Consider the following 12,918-nt stretch of genomic DNA (forward strand, 5'->3'; position numbering starts at 1 on the left):
CTCTTCCAGCACCACTAATCCAGTATTTGGTTTTCAGCATCTGCAGTCATTGTTTTTACCTTGTTCATTTTAATCTATCTATCATGACTGAGTGAAAGATGGACAGTGTTTTAAATCTGAAGAGATACCAAAAGGAGGCTGATAACCAATGTGGACTGAAACAACAGCAGACTGTGGGAAGATTATTTTGTTTAAGCCATGCAGATGGCCCACTAACCTGCAGAAGCTTAAGAACATAAGGAATTGGAGCTGAAGTAAACCCCTTGAGGCTGTTTCAACATTCAGTACGATCATGGCTGATTTTCTGCTGAAGCTCAGCACCATGTTTTCCATATCCCTTGGCTCCCTGAGATCAAAACTTTTTCTACTCTAGCCTTAACACAGTGGCTCAGTGGTTAGTACTGCTGCGTCATAGCCCCAGGAGGTCTCTGTTTGATTCCAGCCTTGGATGACTGGATGGTGTTTGCACATTCTCCCTGTGCCTGTGTTGGTTTCCGTTGGATGCTCCGGTTTCTTCTCACAGTCCAAAGGTGTGCAGGTTAGATGGATTGGCCATGCTGAATTGTTGTGTAGTGTCCAGGGATGTGTGACTAGGTGGAATAGCAATGGTAATTGTGGGGTTACGGACATGGGATGGGGTGCTGGAGACTGGGTGGGATTCTCTTCAGAAGGTTGGAACAGACTTGATGGGCCAAATGGCTTCTTTCCACACTGCAGGGATTCTATGATTCCAAATCTATCCAATGCAACAGAATGTAAAAAAATACACGTGGGTAGACAATTCCAACAATTCACAAAATTGACAATTCCAAATATTCACTAAACTTGAGTGAAAAAACATCTCCTTATCCAAGTTTTAAATTACCAACCACGTATTCTGAGGCCTGCACCATTTTCTGGATTTCTCAGCCAAGGAAACAACCTTTTCAATTGTCTACCATATCAAGCTGTTTTTTTTTAATTCATTCACAAAGTGTAGCTGTTAATGGCTAGGCCAGCATTTATTGCCCAACTCTGTGTTAAGAGTTAACTACGTTGCTGTGGATCTGGATTGACATGAAAGCCAGGGATGGCTGATTTCCTTCCCTCAAGGACATTCGAGAACTGAATAGGTTTTCCCCAACAATCGGCAATGGTTTCATGGTCAGTGTTAGACTCTTAATTCCAGATTTTGTTTTATTCAAGCTCAATTCCCACAATTTATTGTGGCAAAATTCAAACTCAGGTCCCCAACACATTATCTGGATCCCCGGATTAATAATCTAGCAATATCATCACTCGGCCATCGCCTCCCCTCCAGAACCAAAATTTTATATTTTTAATTCAATTACCTCTCATTCTTTTAAACTCCAAGGAATATAGCACAAATTTACTCAACTTTCTCATTCCAGAAATCAATGTAGAAAATTTTCTTTGTAACAACATGATGCAGCATCGCCTTTCTTAAATTCGCAGAGCAAAATGTGAGCTCTGAGGTACAGTTCATATTCTAGCATTACACAAATATAATTTGCATTGTTTGAATTGAAGATGTTCTACTCTGGAAATAGAATTGCTGAAGGATGACACTGAACAATCCATATCCAGTCCTAGCCTTATTACACAGTGAACCAATACAAACTTACACTCCCTATCTCAATCATATCCGTAGTATCAGAAACTTTGTCTTCATATGTGATCAAATGAATTCGTAACTAATTCCCTCCATATGATTATTAACTACAGTTGATATACAATTGACAAAAGATTCTAATCACAATTGTTACTCTATATTTTCCCTTCATTAGGAAATAGAGTTGCTTAAGGATTCAAAATCAGTCTTATTTAGAGTTCAAACTATCCAAAATCAGCTTGAATTAAGAAATGTCGATGTAAGATATACTTACCTCCAGTCCACAGTTTTGACACCAAGTTAATAACATGGCTGGGAAATCGGTTAAGTGGCACGTAACAGAAAGTAAGGCTAAATGAGTAGGTACTCAGAATAGCAGGATATGACCAGTGGTGTCCAGAAGGAACTGTATTAGTTAATCAAATTATTTACTAACAACTTGGATAAAGGCATAGAAAGTCATACACCCAAATTTGTTGATGACACATTATTAGGTGTCACTGCAGACAGTGTAGCTAACAAAGGAACATTGATAGATTAGTTGAATGGGTGAAACTCTGGCAGATGACTTTAATGGAAGCAAATGTGAGGTTATCCATTTTGGAATGATAAAGAGTAGATTCCCGTACTTTCTAGATGGTATGAAGTTAAATACAATGGATGCCCAAAGAGACTTGGGGTTCAAGTGCATAGATCTTTAAAACACCACAAACAGGTGCAGAAGATAATTGAGAAGGCCAACGGATTACTGGCCTTTACATCTACAGGACTGGAGTACAAGGAAACAGAAATTATGCTGCAGTTATACAAAGCCCTGGTTAGACCCCACTTGCAGTACAGTGAGCAGATCTGGACGCCGCAACTTAGGAAGGGTAGACTGGCCCCGAAGGGAGTAAACTTAAGTTTACACAAATTATACCTGGTCTGCAGGGGGTTATGTTATGATAATAGATTATACAAATTAGGCCTGTTTTCTCTGGAACTTAGAGTTAAGGAGTGATCTGATCAAAGTTTTTAAGATTTTAACAGGAGCAGACAGGGTAAAGATAAACTATTTCCACTGGTTACAGAGTCCAGGACTTGGGGGAATAGTCGAAAAATTAGGACCAAACCATTCAGGAGATATGTGATGAAGGACGTCTCATACAGACGGCGGTAGAGCTTTGGAACTCTCAACCACAAATGGCAGTTGATACTAGATCAGTTGTTAATTTTAAATCTGAGATAGATAAAGTTTTGTTAAACAAAAAAGGTATTGAGGGATATGGACCAAAGGCAGGTATGTGAAGTTGGATCTCAGTGAATGGCTGATCAGACTCACAGGCCTGAATAGCCTACTCCTTTTCCTATGTCTCTATGTTCCTATGAGAAAGCCATGTGGTGCAGTGAGTGACATCCCTGCCTCAGAAGTTCTGAGTTCAAGTACTACTCCCGGACTTGATGACCATGGAAGGTTAATTGAAAATTACACAAAACAGGTTGATTATCGACCTGCAAATCCTTCTGATAAACCTACGGCAGGTATTAAGATAGGAGGAGTCTCCTTGACCACCATTCTTATGGGGTGGCGCCCCTCAAGCTGTAATGCTTCCAACAACAGGCTAGCAACCTCTTTCAGGAAACTCTAGCCCTGAAAACATACCCTTTGTCTGCCTCAAACAACATTAGCTGGGAGTAAAGAAGAAAGGAGTGCAATAATGAAATTACCACACAATAGGGATTTGAAGTCCCACTACCATAAAAGGCAATGTAATCTAGGGTACAGTGGGCCTATTCCTAAACACGATACTCAGTCAGTTTGTACAAATGACTGACGGTAATGAATTAGAGAGTGATGTCATCTAAATTCTTAAATAGCTGCATTGCATCTTCTGTCTTTTTAGATCATCTTATCTATCTTGCTTCCTTTAAATCTGCACTGCTGATTGCCTATGTTCTGTTTTCCAGTTTGATAAGAGTCTCATTCTCATTTTTTAAAAAAGATTCCACTTTGCTTTCCATTAAACTACACTTGCGGCTTGTGATCCACTCCAAAATCTTTTCTGTGTTCTCCTCACTTTACCCTCCCAGAAAAAAAGTTAGTTAAGTATAAAAAGTTGAGGGAAGCTAAAATCAGCAGTGCTTCGAATACTACTTCATGGAACCAAAGCCAACCACATAACTATTCGGTTAATCGTAACTCATTCTTAGTTCACTTGGACTAATGGATTTCTTCACTGAAATCTGTAAATATATCCTCATATCACAAAAGTACTTAGCAATTTCTGCTTTGCACTGATGCTAAACTTGCACTGTCGGCCAAGAGTCAGGGTCTGTTTTGACTCAAGCAATGCAGCGCAAGACTCACTGGAAAGGTAGCCTCAAACTATTTGGTCTGTAAGAAGGGACATATAGTCCAGGATTACATCTGTTTATATTGTGCTTTGAGCTCTGTCTGACTCCCTGGTTTATTGCTTAAACCTATTGATCTGAACAAAAGTGTGTAGATAGAGAAAATATCACCTAAATCTCTAAGCGTTTATGTTCTTAAAAGATAATCTGCTAGGCCAAAGGGATAGAGAGAGTTCTATGTTTATCAATATTTAGGTACTGTAATGAGTTTCTCCTGGGAAGGTTGATTATATTTCCATCAAGGGAGGGGGCAAACAATGCACGCAGGACACTATCTGATTAAAAGCCAAAATGCAGCACGTGGTTCAAAACAAGAATTGATAATCCAGTTGTAACCAAACAAATATTTGTGTGTTTTGGTACAACTAGATTACAGTTTCTTGTTTTAAATTATATGCTGCATTTTGGCTTTCAATCAACATATTTACGTGTTTGCAGGCTATTATTATTCGTGGGGCATTCTGACTTCTTTCATGTTATGAAAATTTGATCATAAGTACTGTGAAAAAGCACACATTTTGTTGAAGTTTTTGTGGTCTTACACTCATTATGACATTTGCAAGAATGCCAATAAAAAGAAAACAATATTTTATACTACGAGTGAAAAAAGTGCTGATTGATTGGCAAGTGAACTTTGATTAATAGAAGCATTGTTATGGAGAATGCATCAATTAGGTGAGTACTGACAATTAACTACCAAGCTTAGATTAATTCTTTGATGAGATTAGAAATGGGAATGAATGGGCAGCATGGTAACTCAATGGTTAGCACTGCTGTCTCTCAGAGCCAGGGACCCGATTTTGATTCTAGCCTTGGATGACTGTCAATGTGGTGCTTGCCATGTTCTCCCTGTGACTGCATAGGCTTCTGCTGGGTGTTCCAGTTTCCTCACAGAGTCCAAAGATATGCAGGTTAGGTGAATGGGCCATGCTTAAAACTAAGAACTGTCTATAGTGTTCAAGGATGTGGAGGCTAGGTGGATTAGCCGTGGTAAATATGGCGATACAGTAGAGGACTTATCTGGGTGAGATGCTCTTCAAACAGTTGGTGCAGACACGATGGCCCAAATGGTCTCCTTCTGCACTGTCGAGACTCCATGAGTAAAAGAGATCTCTTGCAGTGCTCCTGGTGTGTTGCACTACTGTGAATGATAATTATTTCCACACCAACATACTGTTCTGTACAGAACAGTCTGACCAAGCCTCTTTTGGATGGCCTGCAAGAGTGATATTACTGTTACCTGCATATCGAAGGCTCTTCCCAAAGAAAAATGTCCAGAAGAATGGTACAGTATCAATAGCAATCTTTTTCTTTTGCATGTTGAGTGCAGCAATGTAACCTAAAAAAAAACAAATAGGTCTTAAATGACAATGCAGTTTAAAGGACAATACCATACAGTTCTATTTAAGTAACCACATATAAATTTATCACACTTTTAAATTATTAAAATGCTCAAAAGGTACTTCACAGGAGATACTGCCAGAAGTTAGGTCCAGCACAGCAACCTTCCATCCCATAGGCACTGGAAGCAGGAGAATTTGAGTGACCATTGGATGGTGGACAATTAGGAGCCCTGCACTGCTTCTGTACAGAAGGACCAACACAATAAGTGCACTCAGATTCTTAATTGGCTGGTGTCAGGGTTCAAACACAAAGAACCAAAGGTTAGAAATTCCAGCTAATCAGACATTGACAACTTTCCATTACTGGCAGTGTTACTAGGAGCAGTGGCTACAGTCAATAAAGCTCCAAGGGTTCTACAAGGTGAAAATTAAATCCTGGGCATTAGATGAGATGACCAAGCGCTTGACCAAAGAGGTAAGTTTTAAGGAATGTCGGGAAGGAAAAATAGTGGAGAGGAGCTAAGGGTATATGTCACAATTTCTGTGACATATGTTCTGAAATTGTGCAAGCAATTCTGACATTGCAACCAACCTCAGTAACGTTTTCCCAAAGATTCAACATAAGTTGAAGACCACATCCTCCTCCCATGGAAAAATACCTCTGAAACCACACTGGTAGTTTAGAAGTTGAAACAAAAATGTATATCTTTTATGTTATAGGGAGCAAAGAAATACTGTCCTGTTTGGCCTTCCTCTGAACGAGTGTTAAAGAAGTTGCATATATGCAACACAATGGGAAATATTCACACTTATTCTAACCAACAACCTTACAGAGGTCTTATAAAATCTCACTACTGTGGATCTGCAAGATGGGGTAGGACAATATTGGTTATTTGTTTGGCAGCTTCATCTCTGTACAGCTCCAACTCCTCAAATCATAGCATCAGTTCGTGTTGAATTTTGGAGAGTTTCATGGGTTAGTCTGCCTAACAAGAATTGGGTTAAAACTGGGCAAACATATTTTGAGCCTACAGTGTGACCTATCCTATAACTAAGCTTATTTATTTATCTACAGAGTGCAAGATTTTCTCAATACAAAACTTGATTAAGTGGCCTCTGACTGTGGCTAGGAATTAGTAATTAAAATAATTAAAGAGAAATCTTCATTTCACTTTGCAGTTTATAAAATCATATTCCCCTTACCTTGTTTATGAGCTATTTGCCAGTGACTGATGCTAACATTCTCGTTACTGCACAGTGGTAGAGGAAATGAAGTAATATCTCCAGCTGCATATATTCTTTCAACATTGGTTTGCATGTACTGAAACAAAGCATCAAACATCAAAAATGAGAATAATCAAATTCTTAATGAAATCTAAATCACATCATTTTCTGAATTCTGCCATAATATTCCATTTAATTCAACTTTTGTTCCAGTCATATTTAACTGTCTTTTTTGGAACACAGTCTAAATTCTTCAGACCCAGATACAGCAGACCATGAATTGATCAATTCTTTTCTCTTACTTTTTTGAAAACTGTATCACTGGTAACACTGTGTTGCATTAAAGGTTGATCTGGTGAATGTTTCCATGTTCAGATTTGTTACCATTAGAAGCATTGTAATTTTAACACAAAGTCTTTCATTTATTTATAAGTGGTGGTGACATTGAAAACATGCACAATCAAGAATGGTGAGTTAAAAGATTTTTCTTTGATTAGATTCCCTACAGTACAGGCCCTTCAACCCAACAGGTCCACACTGACCCTCTGAAGAGTAACCCACCCAAACCCCTTTTCCCTCTGACTAATGCACCTAATTGACAATTTAAGCATGGCCAATTCACCTAACCTGCACATCTTTGGACTGTGGGAGGAAACCACAGCATCCGGAGGAAACCCACACAGACATGGGGAGAACGTGCAAACTCCACACAGACAATCACCCAAGGTTGGAATTGACCCGGGACCCTGGTGCTGTGAGGTAACAGTGCTAACCACTGAGCCACCATGCCGCCCAAGTGTAGTTGTTAAGATGACTTAGTCCACTAGGCAAGATCAAACAGAAATGGCTTTATAGAATCAATGAGGTGTTACAGTCAGAAGGCGGCTGTTCAATCCATCATGTCTGTACCACACTCTGCAACAGCAATTAACCTAGTTCTATTCTAGTCTCACTCCTCTACCATTCCTCCAGAGCCCAACAGTCTTTCTCTACAAATAATTATCCATTTTTACTCATCTTGCTAATGCTACTTAGAGAATTAATTTTAAATCAGCATGCCCCGACTTTCGATTCTATCACCAACAAGAACAGCTTCTCCATATCTATGCTATTTAGACCTTCATGATCCTTCACACTTCCATCAAATCTCTTCTGAACTTTTCTTCTCCAAAGAAAGCAATCCATATTACTGAAGTTATTCAGCCTTGAATCTATTCTTTAATAACTACATATCTTTCTAAAGCGCAATGCTTAGGACTGAAGAAATTAATGACTTCAATTATTGTTGAACCAGCATTTCCAGCAGCAGTGATGGATTGCAGCAAGCATGTATTACAACAAAACAGCTGCAAATACAGGTCTGCAGAACAGGGACTTACTAAACTATTGGAATAAATACAACCACATTTGCAAAATAATTAAGTTAACAAAGAATATAAAATTTGGAAGGTTTTGTCTGGTCAATGCCCTTAAAAAAAAAATCAAACTTCATGTATAATTGAAACAGCAAGCTCCAGAAAATTAGAATTACATTCCAGGGTAAATTCAGAACTCCTAAACTTTGTTCTTTAGCCTTATCTTTTAAAAAAAATCTTTGAATGTGGATCCTCAATGATATTACTGAATTTATCCTGACTTACCATAGCTGCTACGAAACTGAGAACATTAGCTTCCAAGAGATGAATTTTAAAAATTAAAATAGAGGACACAGAACATGCCATTAGATTGTAAATCAACTTAACCTCAGGCACAATAACCATCTTGTGTGTGCAGCTTGACTGACCAATGGCCAGTATTCCTCTCCTGTTTTGAACTTTTCTTATTTCTCTTCCTCTCTCTTAGTTTTTTCAGTGTTAAGCCTTTCTGACCTCTTACTCGCAGCCTAATTTGATGTGTCATTATTCCAGACATGAATCCCTGCTCTGCAACATTTCCATGAAGTCCATTTTTCATCAGATCCATCATGCCATTATGTTGACGGACCTTTCAAAACAGCAATCCTATACGTGGTAAAGATCTTGACTGGAATGCTCGTCGGGGATTAGTTCTTCAAGCTACTGTCCCAGTCTATTTTCACTCTCTTCATTGTTGCTGGTGCAGCTTCTACCAAATCAGCATTCACCCCTTTAATCTGCATTTCCATTCACAGCATTGATTATTTTTCAAGTAGGATCCTTACATTTCATAATTTCGTGGTGGTTTCTTACATTAAAATCATAGCACAAATTGGCCTTGGCCCTTGCTGACATCGCTCTCTTCACTATTATTTCCAATACTTGCTCTAGCATCATTCAGTCTTCCTTCAGTCCCTCATTTATTTTTCTGACCACCCAGTGCTCTTCTTTTTACCATTCCTCAATTTCACTCTTCTCTTTTCCTCTGTCAACCTCACCTTTTATTTTCATACATTTTTATGTTGCTGAACACCTCCTTTGTTATCATTTTTCACAGCCTTTCCGAATTTCATTACTGTCAAAGATATCTCTGACCATTTATCTCTGTTTACTTTCATCAACAATCCTCTATTATGCCCTAACCCGGGTCTCAGGAAACCTCTTTCCCAGTTCTCACAAAACATTCCTTGATTCTTAACTAACTCATTTTGGTCATTCCTCCCAACTTTATACCTCAGTTATTCATAACTGACAGAGCTATAAATTTATTTGTTAGTGAATTTTGTTGAGCAGAGATTTATGCCTGGAATGGTGACAGAAGTCTAGCTTTTCTATAAATTTAGTTGTTCCCTTATCTATCTTACATGTCTGTATTCATATGAAATCAATCACTTCCAAGATACAGTCCATACCTCTTAAGCCCACGAAATACAAGTTTTACATTCAAAACACACAATTGGTCACATCGATTCTCAGAGCTGGGATAGTCATGTTGAATTGAAGAGTGTGGTGCTGGAAAAGCACAGCTGGTCAGGCAGCATCTGAGGAGCAAAAGAGTCGAAGCTTCGAGCATAAGTTCTTCATCAGGAATGAGGAGATGGCCCCAAGGGACAGAGATAAATGGGAGGGGTGGGTAAAAGGTAGCCAGATCTGGGATAAGGGGAAATGAGGAAACTGGTGAACTCCCTTGTGATTGGAAGGTCCCAAGGCGGAAGATGAGTCATTCTTCCTCCAGGTGTTGGGTGGCTAGAGTTTGGTGGTAGATGAAGCACAGGACTTGCATGTCCTTGGTGGAGTGGGACAGGGAGTTACACCACCTGGGATCAATGTGGATTTCACCAGTTTCCTCATTTCCCCTGCCCCACCTTATCCCAGATCAAATCCCTCGAACTCAGCACCTCCCTCTTGAACTGTCCTACCTGTCCATCTCCCTTCCCACCTAGCCGTTCCACCCTCCTCTCTGACCTATCACCATCACCTCCCACTTTCCTGATGAAGGGCTTTTGCCCAAAATATCGATTGCCCTGCTCCTCGGATGCTTCCTGACCTGCTGTGCTTTTACAGCACCCTACTCTCGACACCCACCTTCATCTACCTATCGCATTCCCATCTACCTTCCCCACCAGCTCCACCCCCTCTCATTGATCTCTCAGCCCCTTGGTCCACGCTGTCATTTCTGACAAACAGTTTACACTCGAAATGTTGACTATCCTGCTCCTCAGATGCTGCCTGACCGGCTGTGCTTTTCCAGCACCATACTCTTCGACTGTAATTGCCAACATCTGCAGTCCTCACTTTCTTAGTCATGTCAAGCTTCCACCCTCCCAACCAAAACCATCGACTGTTCTAGCATTATCCCAAGCCCTTTTTCTAAAGGGTTAGCCACCTCCTTAGACTTTTTTCCTGTATTCTATTTATTTTCATATGAAAACATGATACGAGGAGTCTGTGAGTTCCTTTACAAAAGATAAGCCAGCTACACAGTTGCCTCCTCAGCTTCTTCACCATTTCCTAATCACCTCCAACCACAACATACAGCCCCTAATCTCTCATATGACCTCTGCCCCAACTCTGTGCCCACGTCCTTTGGAATGCTTTTTTTCTCACTTCTCCAAAATTTTGTAATCCTCATTCCCTGGCCCCCTCATTTCCAGTTAATTATTTTTCTTTCAATTTTAAATTGTTCCCTTGCTTCACACATCATCCTTCTGACTTTAAAAATATTGCCATGATTCCTTTTTATAAAAGACAGTCTTGACTGGTGTAATGGTCTTCCCTGATCTAACTGCTCTTACCTTTCTAACGTTTGTAAAAGTCTCACCTTCCAACACCAATGCCAAGTATCTCAAACTCTGGCTGTCCAGCTTTATTTCATTACAAAGCACAAAAACCTCTTATCAAACTAGCTAATTACATACTTTGTAACTGGAATCATGTTTCTTAACTCTCCTCATGTTCCTGGAAATTCTGGCAGCACCTGGAATTGTTGCTTACAAGGACACATGAAATAAGAGCAACTACAGGTGCTTGGACCTGCTCGTCCATTCAATCCGATTATGACTGATCTTCTGCCTCACCTCCACTTTCTGGCCCACTCCATACCACCCTCAATTCCCTGAGAAAAAACTGTCTAGTCATCCTAATACCTTGCTCCAGAATCACCCTAAGCCAAGGGACAACTCATGCATTGATTTATTCCAACTAGTACACCTTTGATCATAGTTTCTCTCTGTCCCACATTGACTTTGCTATAGATCCCAATGATCGATTCCGTGCCCTATTCAATTATTGATTTATATGCAGCCTCTTGTTGATGGCATCTTCAGCCACAGGATTAGATCAAACATGTCCCATACTCTAAACAATGCTGTGGTTGCATCCAGGAGAGGTTAACAGATGTTGTAAGAGTCATAGATCCATACTGCATGGAAACAGACTCTTCTGTCCAACCAGTCTACACCGACAATGATCCCAAACTAAACTAGTCCCACCTGCCTCACTTGGCCCTCATCCCTCCAAACCTTTCCTCGTCATGAATTTATCCAAATGTCTTTTAAACATTGTTACTGTACCTGCATCCATGACATTTTCTAGCAGTTCATTCCACATACAAGCCACTCTGTGTAAAAAAGTTGTCCCTCATCTTTCTCGTCTCACCTTAAAAATGTCCTCAGGTTTTGAACTCCCCACCCTAAGGGAAAGACTCTCATCATTCACCTTACCTATGCTCCTCATGATTCTATAAACCTCAATAAATCTCCAGTGAAAAATGTCCCAGTCTTTCTTTATAATTCAAACCCTCCATTTCCAACAATATCCTGGTAAATCTTTTCTGAACCCTCTCCAGTTCAGTAATATCCTTCCTATAACAGGGCTACAAGAACTGCACAGAATACTCCAAAGGAGGCCTTACTAATGTCCTGTACAACCTCAATGTAATGTCTCAACTCCTACACTCAAAAGGTCTAAGCAATGAAAGCAAGTGTGCTAAATGCCTTCTTAACTACCTTGTCCACCCCTGACACAAATTTCAAAGAATTATGTACCTGAACCTCTTGCTGTTTTACAACATTACCCAGGACTCTGCCATTCATTCTAGAAGTCTTGTCTTTGTTTGTATTACCAAAATGCATTACCTCACATTGCATTTTTGAAATAAGCAAATTGTAAGCGGCGCCACAATTTCTCCCTAACTTCCCACCATGTCCTCGGATATACTTGATCAATCTTGCAAATTTATCTACATTTATGTTTAGTAAAGATCTCCAGCAGTTCCTCTTCTGTAATGTTTTCAAAACATCAATATTTATTTCTCTGAATTCTCTAGCCTCCATTTCTTTCTCAACAGTAAAAACTGATGCAACATATTCATTTAATATCTCTCCCATCAAAGACAACTTTGTTGACCTTTAAGGGGTCCTACTCTTTCTCTAGTTGCTCCTTTATGCTTAATGTATTTGTAGAATCCTTTTGGATTGTCTTTAACCTTATCTGCCAAGGCTCTCTCATTTCCCCTCTTTGCCTTCCTGATTTCCTTAAGAATGTCCCTACACTTCTTATACTCTTGAAGAGATTTAGTCTATATGATTCTTTTTAAATTCTTGACTAGAACCTCATACCTGTATTTATCAGTTGTTCCCTGATCTTACGAGCTTTGCCTTTCACTAACAGGAACATAATGCCTCTGAACACTCATTATCACACTTTTGAAAGCCTCCCAATTGGTCAGTTGTCCCTATACCTGCAAACAGTCTACTCCAATCAACTTTTGAAAGTTCTTGTTTCATACCCTTAAATTCTTTATCCTTACTCAAATTAAGAACTTTATAATTTTTATGGAAGACCCATACTTTTCTATAACTTCACTTTTGCCACAAAGCTGCAAAAGAGAATCATTACTTGGCAGTTAAGAGATTAGATCAGATTACTTTACAGTGTGGAAACAGGCCCTTCG

General features: G+C 39.5%; 1 protein-coding gene across 1 annotated transcript in view; it reads right to left on the reverse strand.

The window, feature by feature from the left end:
* The window catches only part of LOC140491454 (apoptosis-inducing factor 3-like), an 87,176-nt gene that overhangs the window by 20,314 nt on the left and 53,944 nt on the right, over positions 1-12,918 (reverse strand). The window contains exons 15-16 of the mRNA XM_072589629.1: positions 6,550-6,667; positions 5,244-5,342 (exon numbers count right to left, since the gene is read on the reverse strand). Of these exons, the coding sequence (XP_072445730.1) occupies positions 5,244-5,342; positions 6,550-6,667 (217 nt within the window). The remainder of the gene's footprint in view (positions 1-5,243; positions 5,343-6,549; positions 6,668-12,918) is intronic.

The sequence above is a fragment of the Chiloscyllium punctatum genome, chromosome 19 (assembly GCF_047496795.1).
Source record: "Chiloscyllium punctatum isolate Juve2018m chromosome 19, sChiPun1.3, whole genome shotgun sequence".
In the NCBI taxonomy this organism is placed as follows: domain Eukaryota; kingdom Metazoa; phylum Chordata; class Chondrichthyes; order Orectolobiformes; family Hemiscylliidae; genus Chiloscyllium; species Chiloscyllium punctatum.